The sequence below is a fragment of the Andrographis paniculata genome, unplaced genomic scaffold (genome assembly GCF_009805555.1).
Source record: "Andrographis paniculata isolate CXL003 unplaced genomic scaffold, ASM980555v1 Contig80END, whole genome shotgun sequence".
NCBI classification, from domain to species: domain Eukaryota; kingdom Viridiplantae; phylum Streptophyta; class Magnoliopsida; order Lamiales; family Acanthaceae; genus Andrographis; species Andrographis paniculata.
In genome coordinates this window covers 4,482,381-4,509,256 of record NW_026137618.1, presented here as the reverse complement: position 1 = coordinate 4,509,256, position 26,876 = coordinate 4,482,381, and the positions used below count along the sequence as shown (strand labels likewise).

Below are 26,876 nucleotides of genomic sequence, written 5' to 3'. Positions count from 1 at the left end.
GTAAAATATAATTAACAAGTAGTGCATTATTAAAAATAATTATAAATTAAAATTATAACAACTAAATATTTTAATTGAGATTAAAAAAATTATAAAATATAAAATTAATATATAATCATATTTCAAAAAAAATAAAATAAAAATAGGAACAAATTATGAATAGAGTATTAAAGTTTAAATATATTTAATAGTTGTGGGCGTGTGATTATTGTTATAATTGTCTAATATAATAGTAGAGAAATTAGGGATGACAAGGGTGTATCTTGCTATCCTTACTATTTTCTTTTATTATTATTATTATTATTATTATTATTATTATTATTATTTTCGTAAATTGGATATATTCAAAAATTATTGACTGTTTGGTAAGTGAATAAAATGTATATATTATATATAATGTGTTAATATATGTATGTATTTTTTTAATAATATAGAGAATAAAAAATTGAGTGGACAGAGAAAATATTATTTATGTCACAAAATATTATATTTACTTTTTAAAAAATTCATCTTTTCTAAATAATACTTCAATAATTCAACATATTTATAATAATACCATTCAATAATCTATTTAAAAAATGTATAAAAGATAAGGACATATTCAAAAAAAAGCTTCAAAAATATCTAGATATATATATTTTGAAAAATATAAGATCAACTTTAAGAAAACAGTAATAAAAATACTACTTTTGTCCCATGTAAATTGTCTAAGTTATGTTTAGCAAGTAATTAAAAAATATATTAGTAAAAATAATTATAAATTAAAATTAAAATAACTAAATAGTTTAATTAAAATTAAAAAAATTATAAATTATAAATTACAAATTTTAAAATATAAGAGTGTATAACATTATTTATTAAGTTAGTAGGAGTGCTAATACATAGAAATGAGAATAAAAAATTAAAATATTATATTTTCTTTGTTTGGTTGAAATATATAATTCAGATGTAATTATATAGTTTTATTTATGTCTTGTATGCGGAGAAATTGAGAAAGTGTGTTGTGTATTTATTTATTTTTATCTTTTTCATTGAGTTTTTACGATTTAATTTGTGTTTATTTTATTTTATTTCTATACTAGTATTTAATTTTTATGATTTGTATATTATTCAAATAGCATAAAATATCGGATCTAAATTTTTAAATTAAAAATATAATTAAAAAAATACAATAATATCCAATTTATCATTTTTAGTGATCGATTTAGTTTTTTTTCAAAATGTATATATATTTTTACATTTTTTAAACTTAATTATCTGTTTTATCAAAGGAAATAATCAATTCTATTCTTTGTACTAAACACACTGTTAATTTCTTTTTTTCTGTGGAATCTAATAATAAAAATTTTAAAAATATATTATTTTCTATTCGCTATTTTTATTCCCTTCCTTTGTAGACTACAAGAGATAACTGAAAATTGAGCTTCTACAATTAGTTTTTTTATTTATTATTTAACTTTTATAAATTTCTTTGAAAATATGTATATTCTAATTCCATAAAAATTATATCTAAATTATTATTCAAATAAAAATTCTAATCTAATTCGTCAGTTTTTTTCCTAGTCAATTCATTCTTTTATTTTTGACTTTCAATATATTGTTCCTTCTGTATCGATTCATTTAAGTAGTTGTACTTACATATATTTCAACTGAATTATCAATTTTCGCATGATCCGACCGTCACAAGTCCAATCCCCACACTATGATTCCAATATCAAATTAACCAACCTGCCAACTATTCTTACAAATTACAACATTATAACAATATCTTACAATACTATGAAATCAATTCTAATTGAATAGATTGGTTTCCCAATTCCTCGCATTCTTCTTTAATCTGCTTTGCCCAACTTTTAGACAACTCACCACATCCATTAAGCTTGATCAATCTAAGCTTGGGAATCTCAGCAAAGTCGAAAGGGTCAGGCAATTCTTCCAATTTGATACCATGAAGGAAGAGTTCCTCAAGGCCTGGAAAGCTACCTTCATCGACTCTCCAATACTTTAAACCAACAAAAATAACATGCAATCTTTTCAGTCGAACAAATTCTCCTTCAGTTACATTCCACTCAAGCCCTTGAACACCATCATCTCCAATTACAAGAATTTCCAAATTGGGTAATGAACCAATGGCCACCATCTCACTCCACCAAATATTAGTATACTCTAGTCTCAACTTTCTCAGAGAATGTGGAAAAGAAATGTCTTTAATGGAAACCATCCCATGAAGAACAAGTGACTCAAGCCTACACAAATGGACAAGATTGGTAAGGCTATAGTATGGCCCCTCCTCCACATCTTGTGAAAAATAGACTATTTTAAGTTTCTTTACATTTGGAATCCTCTTGTAAATCTCTTCACTACACCTAAACTCTCTCACAGATGATAGAGTTTGTAAGTTTTCCAAAGTACAACAAGATTGGAATTTTGGAGGTGGCTCAGGTAAAACAATATTCCTACTAATATTTATATGCGTAAGTTGTGTCATCGTCCAAAACATAGATGGTACAGTAAATGTTGTATCAAAGTCATGTATGGATATAGTTTGTAGGTTCCAAAGAAACGGTAGCATAATAAGTTTCTTTTCCATGAGCCGTCCTGTATAATTAGCAATGGAAAGATACCTGAATTGCACAAGATGCACAATTGACTCCACCAAATTGTTGTTTAACACGTACGAAGCTTGCGAGGACAACAATTTCAATAAGAGTCTACCATCCTCACTACGTAACCCCCACACAAACACAGCGGAGTTACTTGACAACTTTTCAACAAGGATAAAGTTCTCCTTGCAGGCTTCCTTCAGCGACAAGTCTCGTACCAGATCGTGCACACCACAATTCTTTGCTTTACCTGAAACCCCTCTCTTGCGAACTAAGATAAGGTTTCTATCAATAAGTTGGTCCAAGTACTCACGTGCAACGTCTTCCAAAATCTTACCGTTTATGGGTTTTATAAATCCCTCTGCAGCCCAAAACTTGATGAGTTTAGAGACTTTGATACTCTCATCCTCTCGAAAACGTGACATGTAAAGGAAGCACGGCTTCAAATGAAGCGGCAAGCAACTGTAACTCATAAGCAATATCTTAAAGCAATGTTCCTCATTTTCCCAAGTTACAATTGCATTTAGATTCTCAGCAACTTGCTCCCAGCTCTCCAATGTCTTTTCCGTCCTTCTCAAAACTCCAGCAATTACAGCTATTGCCAACGGAAGACCTCCACAACTTGTGGCAATTTTCTTTCCTATCTCCTCCAGTTCAATGGGGCAAACTTCTTCCGAGAATACCATATCATGGAGGATGTCCCAACTCTTGTCTTCCTCTAACAATTTCATTGCATAGGGAATGTCCGAGCCAAAATCAGCTGCAACGTCAACCAGCCTTGTGGTTAGCAACACCCGACTTCCATTGCCATTGTCAGGAAGGAACCTTCTTAACACGTTCCAGACCTCAATATCCCACACATCATCCAACACGATTAAGTACCTCCTTCCAAACAAACTTTGGTAGATAAACTGTTTTATATCCTCATCACTTTTTTCCTTCATATCACGTTTATCTATAGCCGATGAGAGTGCTAACAAAATTTCTCGCAGAATGTATGTTTGAGAGATTGTAATCCAAATGCGAATGTCAAAGTGCTCAACAACCCAATCATTATTATAAACATTAAGAGCCAGAGTAGTCTTACCAATCCCACCCATCCCCACAATTGGGATGGTTTCCAGCTTTGATCCCCGGCCAGTGAGTTTGTCCCTGATTTGAACCAAAGCATCGTCCAGCCCCACCATAGGATTCTTCGCAGTTGGAGCTGCTTGTCTTGAATGAGCAGCAGCAACAATTGGAGGATTGATGGATTTGTGATCCACAGCCACAATTTCATCTCTTACTTCCAACGCCCTTTCTAGCAGCACATCCGTTTTTCGTATGATTGCTTGAATGTCTCTGGCATAGGACGGCAGATGTAATTCACCTAAATTAATGTATGGGCGAAGAACCTGGACCGACACAAAGTATTTGATGATATCCTCAGCAGCACGAGAGGCGTCCATGATTTGTGTCGCCAATGCGTCTGCAGCTTCTGATTTGCCGTGAAAGTCTTCGAGAAAAGCCATAAAGTAAGAGAGGCGATCGCGAAGCAACTGAATCTGCAGGTCGTCCAGACAATTATTCCAACGGCCAGAGGGACGCTGGATGTCGTGAAGAAGTTGGAGAAGGGAAAGGACAGCCGCGTAAGACGATGCCATGGATGAGATGGATGGAGTCGCAGTAAGAATAATGTTAATGTAGAGAGTGAGAATGAGAAAGAGATTAAGGAGCGACTCTTCCAACTCCACTCACTCATTATGATCAGCTTTATCAAATAAGAATTTTGAATAAGATTCTTGTTCACTTTACTAATTAAATTCGATATTACAGTTGGAGCTGGAGATATTATTCCCTCTGGGCGATCTATAACATATTTTCATTTACGAGGGATTTTATAATTAGTAAGTGATTAAAAAAATATAATACTAAAAAAATAATTATAAATTAAGATTAAAATAATTAAATAATTTAATTAAAATAAAAAATTATATATTATGAATTTTAAAATGTGATTAAAGTATATAATTATATTTCGTGCAACAAACAGAAATAAAAATAGTAAAACAAAATTAAAGATATAATTTAATAGTGGAAGGCTTTATTGACTTTCATTTGCTTGATGTGTTTTTTGGGAATGCAGAAAAGATATTACTATGTACTAAAGGTACTTAATAAGTTTTTATCTTCTCACGTACACATTGTGATAACATCGTCGATTTTTAGTATCCGCCGCCAGTTTTCCCCAAATCGAACAGCTGTTTCGTCGAGTTGCCTCATTGTCCAGAATCTAGACACTATCTGCAGAAACAAACATTAGGCCTGTGATCGATTGGACAATTTGAGACAACATTGATGACGACAAACAAGCAGCTCGCCGGAGTAATGTTGGAAATAATCCTGACGTAAAATCAAGCTACGGTTTGACTAAGTACTTTAGAGTATATTTCATTATTTAGCATATTTCTTGGTCCCAAAGTTTAAGAGAGTATAGGTAGCTATTATTAGAATTTTCGATTAATTTTATTATTTATCCAGTAGTAGCTAGCTCGTGCGGTCTATAAATACCTCTTCAATTTTATTCTCAATCCGTGGTTTCTTCAAAACGTAAAAGTACTCTTTTTCCGTTCATTTTCTTCTCCAAGTCGCTATTCCTCTTTACTTTTTCTTTCTATTTCTCATATTTTAGGCATTGAACACACAACAAAAGTGTTGTGCTGGTTTGGGTAGTGAATAATCCGATTTATTTTGATTCGTTCCTGGGTCAAATCCAACAAGTAAAAGCTACATTTGTTCATTGCCGGAAACACAGAATCCGACAGAGCCATTCCCGTTGCTCCGAACTGTGGATATGATTATTGTTGTGAACACACACGAGGGAAGAGAAAAATAAAATAACAAAACAATAGAATTTAACGTGATTCGTATTATAAATTTTTCATGGACAAAATTGTAAAACCCTCCTCGCAACTAGGGGTGGGCATTCGGATTTTCGGTTCGGATTTGGTCCAAAAATCCGTAATCCGAACCAAACCGAAAATTTCGAAATTCTAAATATTTTTATTTTTTTTAATTTTTAAATTTCTGTTATATTTTATTATATTAAATATATATAATATATAAAAATTAAATATATTAAAAATATAATTAATAATTTTTAGTTTTTTTATATTAAAAAATAATATTTTCTAATAAAATATTAAATATCTATAGTAAAAAATATATGAAAATGTTATATTTCGGATTTCGAATTGGTTCGGATTTTAAGTATACCGATCTGATCCGAAAATTCAAAATTTGTCAAATATTCAATCCGAACCAGTCCGAGAATCCGAAAATCCGAAAATTCCAAACGAAATTTTAAATTTTGGTTTGATTCGGATCGGATTCTCAGATTTCGGATATTTTGCTCTCACCCCTACTCCCAACAATTTACCAAATCTCAATTTCACTCTCTCTAGTTATTAAAGAAAAAAAAAAAAAAAGGTTATTATCCTATTTTAAAATAGAACCCAAATGGGTCAATTCATAGGAGTCAATACCCCTGTTTTTTATCACACTTCCGATGTGGGACATGGGAAGTTACACAACAATTATTTTATCCTCTTCGGCCCCTTGAAAACCATCGACCAACTTGATATTCACTCCCGGCCCCTTCTTTAAAAATCTGTCGAACAAAATTCGAAGAGTTACAAAAAGAGGAAGCAAAATATATTTTCCATGACAAATAAAAAAGTATCAAATTTGAACCTTGCTCGCAACCATTGCAGGGAGTTGCTTCTCATCTCCGACAACTATAGCTTGGCGAAGCCCGGGAAGCTGCAACGGAATACACTATTCACTCTTGAAGCTGCGCAGCTTCATCGATTATTACCAGCTGGAGCGGCTGATTCATTCCTTTGGTGTGTAGTGTCCCCGAGCTTGAAACAGTGCAGAATATTAAACATGTATTATCTAGACAAAAATTCTGAATTTGGAAATTAAGGTTCGGTATCTGTTGTAATATCGAGTGTTTTGAGAAGATGCTTGAGTCGCAAAAGACAGTCAAGTCGAACTTTGCACAAACTTCAGCAGCTGCCCTTCATCTGTTTTCTTCTCGGCATAATCATCCATTTCTTTTCCAAGCTCATGGAGCTTATCAACAACTCTAACTAAAATATGTATCGACCACAGTTAATTTTGCTCCACCAAAAGAAAGTTTTTTTTTTTTTTGGATGACGTGGGAACCCGCAGCCGCTACCCGAAAGTGCGCACTGTGTAAACACCCGGTCGAATCTAATACCCTGCAAACCAAGCCGGACGGAAAAGTCACACTAGGCGAACCATAAAAGAAAGTTTTTATTATTTAATAACTGTGTTATTGTTAAAAGTTTTTAGTGTCACATTTAAAATTTGAAGTGACATTTTGTTCACTCAGCATTTTTTAAATAAATTTATTTTTTTATGTGGTACTATTGAATGGTTTTGTATATTTGTATTTTTTAGTAACATTTATGAAAATTTGTTCCATTAATTAAAAAAATGATAAATGAAAAGACAGTTGTCCAATTAATTAGAAAAATAGTGTCTCATTTAAATATTAAATGCCACCACTACCTAGTTAATGTTAATGTTAACAATAAAGTAGAACAATTATAGAAAATAATTTGTTTATATGTTTGTTAATAAAATCTGAGTCTTTTAATTTATTTTTAACTTTAATTTTTTTTATTATATTATGGTATCAATGAAAAATATTTCTAGACCTGGCATCTAGATGTACCATTTCTCAAAATACACTGAAAATACTAATGAAAATACTTATTCTCGTTATCTAAACATAGATCATTCCGATCGAACCGCGTAAACAAATTACCGTTTATTATTGTTACGGTGGGTTGAAATTTTCCAACCGGATGATAATCAATGGCTTCTTTATGGAGGATTTAGAGTAATAAAATCTTTAATTCGTACTAAATTCAGTGCCTAAATGTTTGATAGTAAGAAATTAGGGAAGAAAAAAAAGTGCAAAAAATTAATAAATTGCCAGAATAAAAAAATAATAATAACTTTGATAGAGATATTGAAATTTGAGTTTTTATAATGATTATAATGTCTAGAATCGTGTATGTGAACAAATACAATATTTCTAATGTACTAACAACATGAAGGAATGTAATCCTTCAGTACAAAAATAATTATGTACAAGAATTAAAATCAATTAATCTATTTATTTTCTAACTTTAAATATATATTTTTTGTAACAAAATTTACTATCTTTGTCGATCAAAACTCAAAATTTATTATCTAATAATCAAGATTTTAAATCTAAAATCAAGATTCAACCATATCATCTGTAGTTGAACTTGAGATGTTTGGACCCGTAAACTTAAAAGGCCGTAATGCGAGCGGAGCCTCATTACTATTCGTAAGTTCCCATAAATTTGTGGATTTTGCCGTAAATTTGTGGATCCTTCCATAAATTTGCGGATGCTTCCGTAAATTTGTGAATCAACAAACTTTTAGAGGCAATTCAAATTTCCTTTTTCGACACGCTTTGCCATATCTATTGATTTTTTTTTATGGTAAATAGGCCCGAGCGATTAATTTTAAGTAGTAACAATTATGCATATTTTTGTTTTCTTGATCTTCCAAATTGCGTAATAATTTTTGGTATCTTTAGGTGATCTCTATCTATATAGGCTTTACATATTGGTAGTGTTGTGACGGATTAAGGTTAATGATCGAATAACAAATAAAAAATGTAAGGAAGACACAGATTTACGTGGTTTACCAACAACATGTTGGCTACCTCTACGTGGAGAAACGAAGAACAAATTTTATTGAGGGCATCTAGGTCACAGGTTACATATTTGAGCCGCTTGGCCACCTATTAGAATGGGAATACATGCATATTTATAGCATAATCCTATGTTAATAATATTCAAATCATATATCTAAATCTATGATATAATATTTAATCTCCAAATCATATCCCTAGATTCAAAGCATATCAACGAATCTCCATCTTGACTTGAATCTCATTTTCAAATACATCATTACAATATCAGATGAACAACTGACAAACTAGCTTCAAGACATATCAACAAAAATCTCCGTCTTGACTTGAGTCTCACTTTCAGATGCATCATTAGGCAAATGAACATACTCTACCATTCTGCCTAAGATTTGTCCATCCCCGTACAACTTTCAGCTTGTGACATATAGCGAGTCCAAACAATAGATTTTATTGCGCAAAATAATGATAGTATGCCAAATTGGCTTTCGAAGGTTATTGGATGGTAATGCCAGTGTGGTTGTGAGCTCCTTTTCATGGACTATTATATACTCCCTCCGTTCCACATACCGTGGCTGCTACACTGTAGACACGGTATTTTAGGAAGGGTGTAATTAGCAGATAATTAAGAATGTATTAGTGAAAATAATTATCCTATAATATAAATAATTATAAATTAAGATTAAGATAACTAATTAGTTTAATAAAAATTAAAAAATAAAAATAAAATTAAAAAGTTTAAAATAGATTAAAATGTATAATCATTTTCCAAAAAAGGAAAGTGACATGGAATGTGGACGGACAGAAACGGCAACGTGGACATAGTATGTGGGACGGAGGGAGTAATTTAAAATAGATTTTTTTTTTCTTAAATTTCAAGCGATTTTTTTATGTTACATATAAATTTTTACTCCTTTCGTCCCGGCTATCGTGTCTCATTTATTGTAGATAAGATAACTTATAAGAGATATATAATTAGTAAATAATTAAGAATGTATTACCGAAAATAATTATGGTATAATAAAAATATTTATAGATTAAAATTAACATAATTAATTATTCTAATTATTTTTTTTAAAAAAATTTATAAATTTGAAAATTTAAAATAAAATTAAAATGTAGAATTCTTTTAAAAAAAGAAAACTACAAAATATTGACTGACGAAAATGGAATTGTGGATATGTTAAGTGGGACGGATAGAATATTTTATTTCATGTTCCTATAATTTTTCATTTTTTTTTTAAAACTAAAATAAAACTATAAAAAAATCGATTGATTGGACAATATGAACTAGTCGTTCCACAGGAATACAACCTTTTCTTCTTTTTTCTGATCATTATCTTTACGTTTCTAGGCAGAACTACGAGGAGTCAGTAAATTAAATTAGAATTTACAGGTATTTGCTTACACCTTATTTTATTACATCAAATAAAATGTTATTTTTTCACTTAATTTCTATCCATTATGTTAATGTGTTTTATTTATTTATTTTTTCTTATAATATGTTAAAGTTAAGCAACTAATTGATGTTTGGTTTTGATTTGAATTTGAGTTTGTAATCAAAATTTTAATTTAAATAATATTTTAATATGATGTTTGATCAAAATAAATAATATAGTTTTGTTGAGAATTTTACTGAATGAATAGTAGTCTTTGGTTTGGAACAAAAAACAAAGAAACCAAATATGGGATTTGTATAATTTTACTTGAAATTGATTTGAAATAAAATATTAATTTGTATTTTTATTTAAATAATATTTTAATATAATATTTTATGAGAATAAAAAAGTAATTTTTTTTATTAAAATCAATATGAGTACGAGATGAATATTATTGATTTTATTTTATTTTATAACATGGGTATGGGAACCCGTGCATCTCTAAGACATGAAATAAATTATGAATAAGGATAATGCATCCTTTATTTGTCAAGATATGGAGAAAGTGATATAATACTATTTTTTAATTACAATCTGTACTTAACATATAAAAAAAATAAAAAAAAAAAAAATCTTATATATTTGTATATTATTTTTATCATTTGATCATATTTTGATATAGCAGTTAATATTCAAAGATCAAATATAAAAAAATAAATATAAACGGAATGAGGGAGAATATATTTTATATTTTCAACAGAATTTCCCGTACCACGTACTAAAAATCAATTCATCTAAAAATGAACGTACTTACAGTTGATTTTGGTTTATGCTCAATTTTCTTCTCACGTCACCAAATACAACCTTGTTGGCCAAAACAAATAAAGATTATTAGAACATAAAATTGAAATTATCTATTTTAATCACAAAGTCCAAAAATTCTATAAATCAGTTAAATAAAACAACTATCTTAAATATAATATTCCATCACTCTAGATAGAAAGTATACATATATCTATTTTGGTACACCCAATTACAAAGTAAATATTTCATTAAATACCTCATTTTTTTTTCACAAATACCCTTATTAAATACATCACATTATTGTAAAGGCAAAAAAATCATTACATACTATTATTTTTTAAACATCGCGTCAAAAGTAAATGTTTACTTTACGTGTGGACGAAAAGAGTATATATATTCTAAATACATATAACAAAGATAAAAACATAGACAACCATAGATAGCCAAACATGCATTGAACTTCAATGAAATGTCATTACAAACAACTGCAACAACGGTAGAAAATCACTCGAAATGCATATAAAATTACCTGAGTCAAATAGCATTACAAACAACATTGCAACATTTCAGGAGATTTGGAATAGAAACTGGAGGGATAAAAATGCATCACTTCAAAGATCTTGATTAAAAAGAAAAGAAAAGGATTCGAGTTCACCAGTCGGGCCAACAAAGAGATTCCCATCGATCGATCAGACATTTTTCTAAGCTCGATCGCGACCAGCAAAAACGAGCCTGCGTGCATCAGAATCAGATAGTCATTAGTTTCTACCTAACCATGCAACCTTTGAACTAGAGTTCATTGTATATTGTTACAGATGTGTTGTATAATCCCAAAATCTGTTTGGTAGTTCAGAATAAATAGTGATTATCGAATAGCATCAAATTTCTATTAAGATTGTTCTATGCAAACTAACAGCTAAGCATTCACAGTAACACACACATGCAGACAAACAATAATTTATGCTTCTGTTTATTTCTGTTTTCACCCATTTTCAGTATAAAACATACAACAATTACTTTTCACCTGTAAAAACAACACACAAACATAAGAATATACCCCTATTTCCTATTCAAATTATTATTATTATTATTATTATTATTATTTCCGAAACAATCTAAGCACCAAAATATTTCCAAACAACACTAAACAAACCCATATATGTTGGGCTTGTTTACTTGTTTTCTTTTAAAAAAATTTTATATTAAAGGTGAAACAGATGTTGGATTACGATCCTTTGAATAAAAAATGGATGTTGGATACTCCCTCCAACTCAAAGTTATTTTACTTATATTCGTATAACTTTTCTATTTTAAGAAAAAATAATCATATATTAATACTAAATTACCATTTAACTTTTAGTTAAATTATAAGCATACCATTAGACATACAATTACTATATACATAAAGTTAAAAAACAAAAATGTCAAAAATATCAAATTTTTCTTATACACTTGCACCAATCAATAAAATACTACTCCATCTATCCCACGTTGCATGTCCGCGTTATTGTAGACGTAAAAATTTAAAATAAGTATAATTAGTAGATGATTAATAATGTATTAGTAAAAATAATTATCGCATAATATAAATAATTATATATTAAAATTAAAATAAGTAATTAAATTAGAAAATTTAAAATGAAATTAAGGCGTGTAATCATTTTCCAAAAAAAGAAATGGCATTAGACGTGGGATGGACAGAAACGACAATGTGGATATAGTATGTGGAACGGAGAGAGTACTATTTTTTCATCTACTACAAAATCGCAAAGGGCCTTTTGGATTGGAAACGAGGGAATATAATGTTTTTAAGAAAAATGGAGGATTAAAAAGCTTCATAGGAGGGCTTGCAATAAACTAAAATCAGGAAATCAATATCAAAGGCAAATAGAAATGGCTTATTATCCAAAAGTATAGCTTACCAGTTAAATCCGAAGAGGAGGAGGGAAAATCGACAGGTTGAAGTTGCAATCTTTGATGTCTTGCTGTTTGTTGTTCAGCTCCTTGGCATCATGAATCTTATAGGCGCAGGCAACTGCATCATGATTACTCCGGAACAAGTCCAACATTTGGAAGTTTCGAATATTAGCCAGCCCGAGTGGAATTTCCTTAAGTTCCTCACAGTTATGCAGCTCAAGGCGTCGAAGACTGGGATAATGATGGTCTGAAGCCTCCCAAATAGCTAAATTCGTACGTCCAATGTGCAAGACTTCCAAACTACGGAAACCTCCATCTTTTGCCTCCCAGACCCTCCCCATGAACGCTTTCTCTTTCAGCTTCAGCACCCGTAGGTTCTCCAGCAATCCGAGTATATACATTTGACCCCAATCAAGGAAAGTTTTCGATAAAGTCAGGCTCTTCAAATTCGGAGGGAATTGGTATGGAGAAGGTAGGCTATGCAGTCTAGACTCCAAACCAGGACTGCCAGAGACGTCATTCAGAAGCTTCAGCTTTTCAAGACTGCTCAATCTCACTAGATTATTAAAAGAGACTGGCTTGCTGCCGAGGAGTAAAGCTAGGTGCCCACGAATGCCCAATTTCTTCAAGTTGCGAGCCCTTTCGAAAACTTTTTCCGTGCAACTTTCAGGCGAAATTGTACCCAGTGTTTGAAGCTTTTCGCCTTCTTTACCACTCTCTTCCACCTTTAGTAAATTAGCCGATGCATTTGTCTTTAGATGCCTCAACTGACTCATCTTCCATATTTCTGCTCTGATATCAAGTGTAGAAGACGACGTATTGACAATAAGAGTTTCAATGTTCCAAAGCTTGGCAAAGTGTGCAGGTAGAATTGATGAATTGAAGGAAAGGGCAACATATCTCAAATGCACCAACTGGAACATGTCGCGAGGGATTTTTTCGAATTTGATAGGCTGGACATCTAAAACTCTAAGCAGCTTATAAGCTACAGGAATGGCCGAAGAGTTTTCTAGTGGCAAGCTGGTCTCCTCTCTGGTGAAGGACACGAAGGAGCGAACACGAGGACCAGTAGGTGTTTCAGAAAGAAATTTCACAGGATTGGAGTGCGCACAAATTCGACGAAGATTTGGAACTCTTGTAACTGGAGGATCAATCCCTTCTGAAGTTACTTTTATTTCTTGAAGGAAGTTTTCTGTTTCACTTCCAGCTTCACGTTTGCAGAAATCATGCAACATGTCATGGATTCGACACGTTTTAACTCTGCCATCAGGCCTCCTCTTGTCTGCTCTCACCAAGTTCCTATTAATAAGTTCATCCAAATAGTTTTCTGCAGTTTCCTCCAGGCTGAGTCCTTCCTTCCGTCGAATGAATCCTTCTGCAATCCACATACGAATTAATGCCCAAACTGGGATCTCAAAGTCTTCAGGGAACATTCCCAGATACAGAAAGCAGGCTTTCATGTCATAAGGCAATTTGTCGTAACTCAATCCAATAATCTTTTCCATACGTCCCTCCTGGTCTTCCTCTAGGTATGCCCTCACACTATTCGACACTTTTTGCCATGCGTCTCTCTTTGCCCTCATATCATCTGTTGTACAGATTTTTTTAACAAGAATGCCTCCTATGACAACTAGAGCCAGGGGCAGCCCACCGCACTGCTCAGCAATATCCTTTCCAAGAACAGCTAATTCATTTGGGCAGTCAGGCTTTCCGAAAACCTCATACTGGAGAAGCAACCAACTCTCTTCTTGATTCAAGAACCGCAAGTCGTGGGGTGTTCTTTGTAGATTAGCATGTTGAGCAACTTCCCTGTGACGACTAGTGATCAAGACTTTACCAGCACCATTGCTCTTAGGTAAAGCTACTTGGATTTTATCCCAATCCTGAGTGGTCCACACGTCATCCATCACAATCAAGAATTTTCCTTTCTCCAGATGTTCGCAGACCATTTGAGCCAGCTCATCATCGTTTTTCCGGTGCATGTCTTCAGTGGTAGCATTGATTACCTTTTTTAGAATGGTAAGATAGATATCCTTCTTGGTGAACTCCTGAGATACATAAACCCATATGCGAGTGGGGAACTCATATTGGATTGCTTTGTCACGGAAAATCTTCATGGCAAGCGTCGTCTTTCCAAGGCCAGGCATACCAACGACAGAGATGACATCAAGCTCATCTGTCTTTTCATGGAGATACCCAATTAACGTTGAAGCCTCATCTTCGAAACCCACCACATTATCTTCTCTAATCACTGGAGCCTGTCAGGAAAATTGTCAAGATTGACACTAGTTAGAGATCTGCAGGTGGTAAGAACAAAGGATTCCATTAACATTGACACTTCTAAAATCTTTAAATGCTACAACGTGAATCCTCTTATTTCGAAAATAAGATGCCAGCTGTTTGGTTAAAATCAGTGATTTAGTTTATAAAATGTATTTATATTGTTCAATGTACACAAAAGCAATACTTATTAACCAATACAACATAATGTTATTAACATAATTTGAATAATACATACAGGATCATGCTAAAATACAAGAAATTAAATAAAAAAATTAGGTATTAGGCAAATCTCGGTAAGATAAATTAGACAATATGCAGAATACATTAATACTTTGAATGAAAAGTATATATGTATTAAGTAGAAAATTATAAGAAAATTATCAGTGTCTACAATATAATCAGTTGTAGCAAATATCTTCCTAAAAATATTGTTAATTATAAATAAATGCTCTTCGCAGAATGCCTTTAATATTATCTATCTTTCTCTTCCTAAATTGTTTAAGCCGCAAGATTGAATCTTGTAAAGCCACTTTACTCAACCAATATCTAAACCCTTCTATCGCATATTTCCTAAACCCAAGCCGACTGCTAAAATCCAAAAGGTGTGACATTCATTTTTAGCTTTTAAAAGTGTAGAAATAAAAATATATAATTGGCCTTTTCCTCAATTATTGTTTACTGTAAGTTAGTAAACAAAAATGCTTTGTTTGAGGTTTTACCAAATTGACAAATAAATGTTTCACCTAGAACTTTGAAATCTCCCCATAAAGCTTATGTGATCCCAAAAGGTAAGATCTAAGAACAAAGGTAGCAAATATGGCAGAAATCTAATCTACCAAGTCAACCCTAGTCCCTAGGTCAATGATCATCAATTTCAATATAAAGCTAACGGATCATTAATAATCAGGAATGAACAAAACTGGATAGGAATTTCTGAACCAAAATAGGGAAAAAAACCAAATGGTTATGCGCAAAATTAACTACCTCAGGCTTGTCATTATCTCTGTCTCCTGCATCAACGGTGGCCAAATCGAGTTTGTTCTTGTCTCCGTAAATTTCTCTCACTCTGACGCTTATATGCTCCACTTTTCTAGCGGTGTCGAGGAGACTCACCGGATTGTTGAGTACTCTTCTGAACCTATTTTGAGACTTGAGCACGGCGGCATCGGTGACAAATCGGTCGATGATATCCTCCGCCTCGTAGACGACGTCGCGTATTTCGCGGACGAGCTCTTGAAAGCCTCCGTGCTTGCGACTCTTCCTGGAGGTGTCTCTGAGGAAGGCTCTGAAGAAGCGCAGCTCCCTCTCCAGCTTCTCGACTTGATCCTTGGTTCCTTTGATTAAATCGACGTGGTAGAGCAGCAGCTGCTTGAGGTTTTCCAGCAGGAATTCCACTGCGGCGTCCGCCATTGGAGACGCCTCCCTCCCTCCCTCTCCCTCTCCCTCTCCCTCTCTCTCACACACACACACACAGTGGAAATGGCCGATTGGAATCTGAAGGTAGTGCTTTCAATAATTGAAAATGTGCAGTACCTGGGCGGGTGTTGACGAAGACTTAAACGCGGGTTAATCTACGCCGTTCATATATCACTAAATCAGATTAATCTAAACCGTTGATTGTGTTAAGGGTTCGCATAAACGACCGGTTGCCGGCCTTCGTCGTTCCAAATTTTACCCAAAATTTTTCGTATATTTTGTTAAAAAAATTAATATATTATAAACTTATTATTTTTATATAACTTAAAATTTTTTATAATTTTGGATTTTGACTTAGAATTTAAATATTAAAAATTTTGAATTTAAATAATTATATGATGTGATATAAATATATATTATGTAATGTTTTAAATATAAAATTAATTTTTAATATAATATAAAATATAAAAAATAAAAAATAAGTGTTTGATTTGATATTTTTGGATGAAAAATGGGATAAATAGTGAATTTAAAATCCAATCCCCAAACAAACACACCCTTGGTGTCTTTTGAAATATTTTTTTATATAATGTATCAAAAACTAATATGAAAAAAAATAATGCTTCGTTTGTTTCTAATTTAAATTACTCTTTTTATTATTTTTGTCTATTTCACTTCAAAGTATTTTTTTTTAAATATTTTTAACTTTTACCTATATTACAAATATAATATTACAAATACAATTATTTTATACATAAGGATAAAAATATCAAAACTTCTTACACATTTCTATTAACCAATAAAATATTATTATTATTTTTAAAAATAAATAAATAAATAAATAAAATATTATTATTTCTTAATTTATTACAATTCTTTTAGAATTGAACGGATGAAGTATTTTATATTAAAATATTAATTTCTTACAAATAATTGAAAATGTTTAATAACAAAATATATTTTTTTTCTGTTTACATTACTTATATTGTTATTATTGTCGTATTTATAATTTAATTTAATAAAAAATATACGCTTGTTCTCCCAACATTATTTTTCAATAGTGATTTCTGATTTATCAATATCACTGAAATATTGAGAAAACATATTTGAAGAAACCGTGAATTTAATTCTTGAAATGTCATTGTTTTATAAATGTAAAATTATCTTTATGGAGCAAGCAAAATCAAAATAGCATTTAAGTCCATATTTATAATTTTTTCTAACATGTCATTTTGTTAAATGTTAATTTTTTTTATTTCAATTGCAAAAAAAATTCATGTCATTTTGTTAAATGTTAATTTTTTTTATTTCAGTTGCAAAAATTCTTCTCTGTGCAAATATTAATCTTATAACATTTTCAGAAACATTGAATTTTACTCTTTAACTTGACTAACATGACCAACTTATTTTTTCTTCTTCCGCTATGCTTTTTTATTCTCATGGGACGTTCATATGAAGATCTACTAATATTATAATTTAAATTAAATCAACTCTTATCATCGTCTAAGTTAACAAAAATTGATAAATTTTCAGGAGATTCAAAAACAGTATTATTGGACGATGATGATACATGAGTACAATTATTTTTTCGAGATATTTTATATAATTTTTAACTTCCTTGAGATCACTAAATTTTTCAAAATTTTTTAACAAGTTCCAAACATGATTAAATTTAATTTAATTTTTTTAAACTTGCATATTACATTATTAGTATCTCATTTATTTGATTGAACTGCAAGCAATACTTTGATGTTAAACATAGAACTTTATATATATATATATATATATATATATATTAACAATAAATTTAAGAAAAAACTAAGGGTGTGTTTGTTTGGGGGTTTGAACTTTGATTTGATATTTGAAAAGTAAAATTTTTGTATTTGAATAGTTGTATAATGAAATATAAATAAGTATTAATACGATGTTTTGAATATAAAATTAACTTTTAATATCAATAAAAAAAATAGGTATTTGATTTGATATTTTTGGAGGAAAAAAGATTGATGAATAGTAGAAAATTTGTGAAGTTTGATATAAGAACACACTCTTACAATATCTATTTCTGAAGCTCTACTAGGTTTTAAGGTTTCCATTTTCTTTATGCAAGTAAGTAACTTTCGAATAACTTTCTTCATGGATTGGATCCGATTGTGTACAGATATTGTACTACGAATTTTCCAATCATAATTTTTAGTTTGATTATATGCATCAGTGATTCGATTTTAAAATTGATCATTTGATTGTTGTCTTCCGGTAATTGGATCTTGTGAGATATCCAAATAATGTTAGTATAGTAACACATCTTCATCACAATTATAACCACCACCTCGGATGGATATCTTGAAAAAATATATTAATAAACTTTTAATATACTCTCTCCGTCCAGTTAGAAAATATACATATTTCTATTTTGGGACGTCCAATTACAAAGTAAATATTTTATTAAATACCTCATTTTTTTTTCCACAAATATGTCTACTTTACATCACATCATTACTTTTACACCAAAAAAACAAGGGCAAAAATATCATTACAGTATTTTTAGCTACCCACTATAATCAAAATACTATTATTTCTTAAATATCGCACTAAAAATAATTGTATACTTTATATATAGACGGAGGGAGTATTAGAATGAGAAGTGAGATGTTGTGGTTCAATTACTCAAAAGATGGAAAGTCATATTTATAACAAAAAATTTGGATAGATATCAAATTTTATCAATTGAAAAGTTTAATCTCAAATATTGATTTAGATTTTACAATACTGTAGCTATTGGATCGAACACTTTTTCGACTAATATCAATTATTTATTTTATATTTGACTATAAATATATATATACATATATTTATACATGTAATATAAAAAATTCTAATCAATCAAAAGATGAACGGAATTTGAGTGCACCTATCAGATAAATTTTTTAAGCACCACCTCCATCAATTGAAATGAAAACCAATGAAACCATCCAACTTCAACAATTTCCTGTCCGACATAGATAAATTCGAAACAAAGATGCTCATTCGCACTCCGTAATGATTTAATAGAGCATATATGAGAATAATATAGTAATTCGAAACAAGTTATTGAACTATGAATGTAGTGCATGTTTTCTAGATAAATCGTTACGAACTAATAATATTATATTATCTTTGTTTAATTGCTATATCATAGTTGCCTTGATAGCATTTAATTTTTTTATTTAAAATTATTTTATTTGAAATATGTTGAAACCATAAAAAAAAAAAAAAATTAGAACCAACTTGTCGATTCCGACCCCTCAGAGTTCGGAAGTTGGTTCCGTCACTGACATCTGCCTCATTTCATTTAAGTTTTTCGTTATCCTTGTTGGTGGATCCTAAACCTCTATTTTTTGCCTTCAGTGTCCATTTTCCGGATGGGACTTTTAAATCTCCTACCCATTTTGGAACTGTTGTTTTCCTACACTACTCTCCACAATGTGCTCTACATTCCTGGCTTTGTTCTCAATATTGTGTCTATAAGCAAATTAGTTGCTGATCTAAGCTGCATAGCTAAATTTGATGTCTTATGTTGCGAATTGCAGGACCAAAAGACTAACTCCACTCTTTTGCATGCAAAGCTTCATCATAATCTCTACATCTTTGACTCCAAGTTATCACCTCAGGTTTTGTGCTCTTCCGTTTACCTTGATTCTTTACATCATATTTTGTTATAGCATGAAAAATTAGGTCATTCATCTTGGAATGTTATGCAACATATACCTATACATTTTGCTAAATTTCCTTCTACTCCTTGTGAGGTTTGTAGTACTTCCAAGTTTCACAAACCTTCCTTTAATAATAGTATCTCTCATGCTTCTAATGTGTTTGATCTTATTCACATTGATTTTTGGGGTCTTTTCTTACATCCTTGCACTACTAATAGAAAGTATATGCTAACAATAGTTGATAATTGCTCTCAAGCCACTTGAATTTATTTGTTGCAACACAAATATGAGGTTGTGAATTTTCTGTCTATATTCTTATCGTTGGTTAAAACTCAGTTTTCAAAATCGGTAAAAGTGGTTCACAGTTACAATGGATCTGAATTATGCAATATAGCTTGTTAAGAGTTATTTGTCAATTCGGGGGTTATTCATCAAAAGACTTGTGTTTATACTCCTCAACAAAATGGAAAGGTTAAGAAAAAACATAAACACATTGCTCAAATTGTTAGATGTCTGCTTGCTCACTCGAATAAAGACTTGTGCTTATCCAAATATTACTGGAATGGCTGCCATCCCCTATGTTTGATTGGAAAACTCCTTATGAGATCTTATACAATTCTCCACCTGATCTCCAATGGCTTCATGTTTTTGGATGCCTCTGTTTTATGCGAGTTCCCAAACCTCTCAGGTAGGAAAACTTGACCCAAGAGGGTTGAAGGATGTCTTATTACACATAAAGGTTATACGGTTCTTAATACAGTGTTATATGACTCCATTCTACCTTTTTAAACTTCCCACTCAAATATCTCTTATCCTGCCACTCTTCCCTCTGTTCCTCGAGTGTGCCTCATACATCATGTGGCAAACGGGTACAATCAAATATTTGGAGAGGATTATCAAGAGTCATTTGCTCCAATTGCAAAGCAATTCTATGTACAACTTGTTGTCGCACGTGCCTTTTTCCAATGGAGCTTACATGTAAACAATGTTTTTTAGTACGGGGAATTAATGAAGACATCTAACGAGCTGCAATACCTCCCGATTCTTTAAGAGTGGCTACGGAGCTTCATGACATTTTTCAAGTAGCTATGCATATAGAATAATATTCAATACCGGATCAATACCTAATACGGATATCATAACTAAGATACCATGTTAAAAATTATTTTTTAAACTTGAAAATGAAAAAATCAAAATCATAAACTTACACTCTTTCTGCATTTTTATCTTTTTCTTCTTCTTAAATCAAAATAAATATAAAAGTAAAATTCGTTGAAAGTTATATAAAAAAAAAATGAGACTATAAATTTCAAACCAAATATAAAATAAATTAAAAATAAATTTTGATAAATTGAAAAATTGTATATATCAACTTAACACTATAAAAAAATTATAAATAATATATGTAAATTTTAAAAAACTTTAAATAACTCGCTATCGTATAAACATAGTAACAAAAATTGTAAAATAAAAAAATATCAAAAATTTAAAAATACAATAATTAGATACTGGTATAGATTAAATAATAATAATAATAATAATAAATAGAAAGAAAGCCGTCCTTTCCACAATTGGCTTAATTACCCATTAAAATCACATTAATTCCTCAGATACGATCGATCGTACCAATAAGGTCATCCATTCCACAGCGACGACGAGTCGCCGAACGTGAAACACAATCAAGATTCATTTCAAGAACCACACCAACACCTCGACTCACTCAATCCCAGATCCCAATGCCCATTCCCGCAATCAATCAATTGATCCATTGATTGCTTCTGCCCCCAAATTCAATGGATTTCTGGCAAAGGGCTCGCACCTTCGCCGAAGAGGCCGCCAAGAAATCGCACGAGCTCACCCAGGGCATCGCCGCCGCAAACTTCTCCGACGTCGTTTCGGAGGCCTCCAAGCGCTCCAAGGAGTTGGCCGCCGAAGCCTCCAAGAAGTCTAAGGAACTCGCCGCCGAGGCTCTCAAGCGAGCCGATCAGATCTCCGCTCAGATTCCGCCCCCCTCCGCCGTGCTCACTACTCTGGTCGACTCCACCGCCCAACAAGGCGCCGTCGGACCTGCTGATCTCGAAAAATTTGGTGTTACGGACGATCTGAGAGAGTTTGTCAAAGGAATTACCAAAAATACCTTCGAAGATTTCCCGCTTGAAGGTGCTGTTGTGCTCTATTCCCTGCTTCCTGATTTGATTCATTTAGAAATTTATTCTGGTGGGTTGTAGTGATGTTGTTTGATCTGTGTACCTTTGAGTTAAACCTCTCAATTTTAAGAAATTTAGCATTGAATTTGGTAGATAGGGCATAAAGATTTCATATTTAGGTTTTGTTGAAGGAGGATTTGTAATACTTTTGTATGTTAAGGAGTGAGAAAATGTACAATTACAAATTCTAAGTTAGAGTAATATAGTATCCAGACAACCCCGACGACACCCATTGCATAACATTCTAATGTATTTAGTCTTCTTATCATGATGCACAAGGGGAGATAATCTCATGGTTATTTGTTGTTGTTCAATTTATGCATTAGATTCTGTTATTAGTCCACGATCTGTCATTGTTAGAATTGGTTGTTACTTTTTAGCTTGAAAGTGGCTACTAGACTAGATTGTCGTCGAGTTTTTGTTGATTAGTTACAATTTCTGAGGTCTGAGGGAAAAACTTGGAGAAACTTATGCTAGACAGTTTTTCTTTTGTGCAGATGACTCAGAGATGTCTGACATTCCTACGGTTTCAAATGTTCGACAGGATCTAAATGAATGGCAAGAGAAGCATGCAAAGCTTGTTCTCTTAAATGTGAAGGTTAGATCTTTCTTGCAATTGGAGTAACACTTATTTTTCTTCAGGGTGAAGGTGGAAAACTGATCTGGGAAATTTGATTAGCCTTCCATCGGCACTTGGAAGATGCCACTCCCTTTTAAACTATTTGATTAGAAAATACAAGAAATGGTGTGGTTGTTATCTCGTAAAAAACCAGGGACTTTATCTACTAAAAAGAATGTAATAATAGTCCTGTTGAAGTAGAAAGAACTTGATTAAGCATTACGATAAACTTGTTTATTTTTATATCCATATGATCCAACTTATAACTAAGCATTTCTTGATTATTTCCATCCTTAGGGGATTCTGATTCTTTGAAATAATTTTAAAATTAGTTTCCCAGCACATAACACAAGAAGGAAAACCTTCCTGAAGATTTTAGTAGTTGGAAAATTTATGCATTGGGTAAACTGCCATCTTTATCAGTTTCGGGATTCAGTGCAACCCGAAAATTACAAATTACAACCTTGATAATTTTCTCTCTCGCAGGAAATTTCAAAGCTAAGGTATCAGTTATGCCCCCGAGTGATGAAGGAGAGGAAATTTTGGAGAATCTACTTTATTCTAGTTAACAGCCATGTTTCACCGTAAGTAAATTTCCCTATGAGAAAGGCTGTGTTTTGACTTTTTCAGGTGAAATTATTGTCATGTAACTTGTTGGTAAAATGTTGAATTGATAATTTGATTACATGGATATTTCTATTGATGCATCTTGCATAGGGTAGATATTCGTTATAATTCAACCTATGATGAATTTAGGTACCACTGAATCCTGCTACTCACTACCTGTTAAAGTTTGCTTAGTGGTGCACTTTTTGTTAGCTCAATCAATATTTGACGATGCAACAAGAAGTGGAGAACTATTAAAATAGTGTATGATGGGATGTTTTGTGAGAGAAAAAAATGTATTTTTATTTTTTTCGGGAAATACGGAGTCCAAATAGTAAAAACTTGGGGTTTTGGGGTAAAAGAAACAAACCCTAGATTCCCTGGACTATTCCTACACTTCGGATTACTCTCAGTAATTGTATATGTTTATCATTTTGCTGTGTGAATGTATCTAAATCATGTTCTTAAGCCAATTGTTTGTTATTTTCACTCAATAATTTGGTTTTAAAAGAGTTATTGAGCGTTCCTTAATAAACTTAAAATATATTCATTATCATTGGTCTATTAGCTTTGAATGGCCTAGGACTAGTATTGAGTCGTTTTCTATTATTATCAGCATCTGATAACATCAGCTCTACATGTAATGACAGATCTCAATCCCCAATCACAGCTACAATTCTGATTATATAATTCTTGTTTTTATTTTATTATGTGAAAACTCTTGATATGGTGGAAGGATTATACAGTTCTGGATGAAAACTTGAGCTTCATGGAACAGAAAAGCCTTTGGATGGCGAGTTCTTCATACTGAAGCCTTGCCCTTTATTTTTTTTCAAGTTGATTTTAAAATTTTTTTATGCATAATATACTAAATTGCATTTTGTTTTTAAGTTATTTTCCATCATAATATCATAAACTACAGTTAATTCAAGTTATCTTGTTACATATTAGCAGTGTTTATTCTACCTATGCAGAGCTAGATTAACAGGCCTTGTTAATCACATTTTAAATTTGTAATATTTTAGATATTTAGATGTTATGCTAGAAAAATTCCGTATTGTTATTTAGCTTCTCACTTAGACTCTGTAGTATGTGTATTTATATGCGGCTGATGTTTTTTGTTGAAACACCTACAGATATGAGCAGCGCTACATGGAAGAGGTAAAGGACAAAGCTACTGAAGAGGCTAAAAAGGCCGAAGTGAAGAATGTGCCATCTGCAGAAACACCATCCAGAGCTACTGATGAGAGTTCGAAACTGAAAAGCAGTAATACAAAGTCGTCAGCTTCGGAGCAGGATTTGGATGTATTTCTTCTGGGAGACCTTGACGATGGCGATGATGGTCCAGGTATGATATTGCTAAATAAATCTGCTTATAGCCATTGTTCGGTTTATCTTTTTGTAAGATGATTTTTCTCGTATCTTTTCAAGGTTCTTGTTTTCTCCCTTATCACTTTTGCACATTCTTTAATTTTGTATCTGGTGGAAATGCTTTAATATTTTTCTTGAAACAACAGGAAGTCATTTCCATGGAGAGGTTTAATTTGTTATGAAACTTCATTTATTTCTCAATTAACTTTCATATTTGAAAATTTAATAGAGTTAGTTAGACTGCTTATCCATCTGAAATGATTATCAAAGAATCAAGTTAGCTTCTCTTGTTTCTTCATTTTTGAGAACTTATGTCGATTAGTTTCATAGTTGATTGAGTTTGACGCTAAGTTGGAGTTGGATACACTTCTTTTCATGCTTTATATGATAATGCAGTTAACACTTTACACATTTAAATTAATTTGTGTCATTACTTAACACGTGTGAATTTGTAGCGATAAACAAAGTTCAAACTTCAAGGTTTGCCACTCTTAAAGATTGTTTGTTTCTATTATAAATTTAATTATTGACCCGTTAAGTTTACCTTATTTTGTGTACCCGGCCCTACCTATGACATGAAGATAGAATGTAGCATGCGCTTATGATGTTTAATAATGAAATTCATTTTCTAAGTTGTAATCATTAGTGGTGTTTTCTGTCTTTGGTTTCTCAGATGATGGTGATAATGGCTTTGATGATGATGATTTTGACAAGATATAGCACGGTAACTGAGTTTACCTATTCCTGTAATTTCATTTATTTACTGTTATATACAACTTTGTGTAGCCATGTACATACCGAACCTGCCAATGAGATATGACAAAATCTAGGAGTTCAAATGTGGAGCTTGCTATGAAACAAGTATGGATTAGATTCATGTAATATTAGAATTATGCTCAAGCTTCTCAGTTAGCAAATACATCATAAGCCTATTAGAATTATATACTTTCTCCATCATCCAAACGTGTGCTCAAACTTTTGGGCATATGTTTTAATATTGTACTTTTGTTACTTTTTTTTTCCTTTTTATAGTAAAAGAAATTTTAAAAGTGGTATGATTTTTTACTAAAAGGAAAATCGGGAATTTCTTTTTTCATGACAACATCCAAAAATGTGAGCGTAGATTTAAGTGACATAGGGAGGACATAAATTTGAACTTTGTTGAAATGTGTTTGAAATTGGAGTTTTGATGTTAGTTTGGGTTTTTATAGTAGTTTGATGTTATGTTTAGCGAGAAGAAAATAGTGTATTTTTATTGAAAATCGTAAGAGATGAATAAGGTTAAAATAAATTTGAAATTATAAACAAACACACACTTAAAGTTGCAACGCACTATAATTATTTAAGACCATCATTGTTGGACTTGAATGTTCTGTCGAAGTGTATCATGTGAGTCCTTGCTTTATTATAGTATAATGAGCAATTTCTCTTCAAGTGCATTTCTGTAGAATGGTAATTACTAGATTTTTGTTTTATGTTTCTTAACAAATAACTTCTTATTTGGAGCCGGTTACTTTCTTACTAGATGATGATTATGCTCATCCACATATATTTACATGAAAATCAGATTATATCTGTTGGTTAGTCTCAGGATATCTTGTTAAATTCCAAGTTGGTAATATTTTTTGCCATTTTCAGGCTTTAATAATCTACATTTCTTGGTTATAGCGTACATCCACCGTGAAAAAGGGTGCAGATTCTGTTGGTCAAGGGCAAAGCATTCAGTAATGTCGATAAAATTCTAGAGTGGAAGAAATCACCCTCGATAAATCGTATAGATTACAAAATTTTACTGCACAAATGTCCTCCTATATCAAATTCTATACTGAAATTCGATTCAGCCGGTCATTAGGGTTGCTGCCATGTTTCCATTGCTATGTTTCAAAAATTATCTTGTCGATGTAGAAGGAGGATTGGGATTTGATCTGATGTACAAGACTATTTGTTTAATGTTGTCTACTGCTACATTTGCAGCAGGCGTTTATGGATTCTTTACTTATGGATTTTCTGTGACACCCCTCTTGTCTTTTTGTTATTTTGTTCAGTACTGAGTTATGTGTTACAGTCGAGCAGCGGCATCTTCGTTTGCTTGGAAACTCCAGTTCTGTGTAGTGTTTCTTTTGAGAAATGGCTCCTAATCATGGAGCTATGCAAATCACTTGATTTAAATGCGAAATATTGATCACGTATTATATTATTGTGCCTTCTTTTTTCTTTTTAA

At 31.8% G+C, this 26,876-nt stretch overlaps 3 protein-coding genes across 5 annotated transcripts; 1 reads left to right on the top strand and 2 right to left on the bottom strand.

Moving 5' to 3' along the window:
• Positions 1 to 1,556: 1,556 nt before the first annotated feature.
• On the bottom strand, positions 1,557 to 4,246 carry LOC127240996 (putative late blight resistance protein homolog R1B-16). The gene has a single exon (XM_051259872.1). It carries the CDS (start codon positions 4,244 to 4,246, stop codon positions 1,778 to 1,780), a length of 2,469 nt encoding a protein of 822 aa, XP_051115829.1. The 3' UTR covers positions 1,557 to 1,777.
• Positions 4,247 to 6,762: 2,516 nt separating this feature from the next.
• On the bottom strand, positions 6,763 to 16,222 carry LOC127241099 (putative late blight resistance protein homolog R1B-16). 2 transcript variants are annotated; one of them, XR_007836458.1, is made up of 5 exons: positions 15,729 to 16,222; positions 12,467 to 14,719; positions 11,074 to 11,276; positions 10,555 to 10,604; positions 6,763 to 6,868 (listed from the first exon to the last, which is right to left on the bottom strand). XR_007836458.1 is itself a non-coding variant. In XM_051259996.1 (3 exons), the coding sequence occupies exons 1-2, from the start codon at positions 16,152 to 16,154 to the stop codon at positions 12,470 to 12,472; spliced, it is 2,676 nt and encodes an 891-aa protein (XP_051115953.1). In that variant the 5' UTR covers positions 16,155 to 16,222; the 3' UTR covers positions 10,983 to 11,276; positions 12,467 to 12,469. The 2 variants fall into 2 exon arrangements, 1 of the variants encoding a protein (XP_051115953.1); XM_051259996.1 differs by lacking the exons at positions 6,763 to 6,868; positions 10,555 to 10,604 and having other exon boundaries at positions 10,983 to 11,276.
• Positions 16,223 to 21,451: 5,229 nt separating this feature from the next.
• On the top strand, positions 21,452 to 26,670 carry LOC127241102 (uncharacterized). Of its 2 annotated transcripts, none has more exons than XM_051259999.1 (6): positions 21,452 to 22,012; positions 22,557 to 22,657; positions 23,165 to 23,262; positions 24,421 to 24,632; positions 25,329 to 25,379; positions 26,294 to 26,670. In XM_051259999.1, the coding sequence occupies exons 1-5, from the start codon at positions 21,646 to 21,648 to the stop codon at positions 25,373 to 25,375; spliced, it is 825 nt and encodes a 274-aa protein (XP_051115956.1). In that variant the 5' UTR covers positions 21,452 to 21,645; the 3' UTR covers positions 25,376 to 25,379; positions 26,294 to 26,670. The 2 variants fall into 2 exon arrangements, with proteins under 2 accessions (XP_051115956.1, XP_051115955.1); XM_051259998.1 differs by having other exon boundaries at positions 21,453 to 22,012; positions 26,324 to 26,670.
• The last annotated feature ends 206 nt before the right edge of the window (positions 26,671 to 26,876 follow it).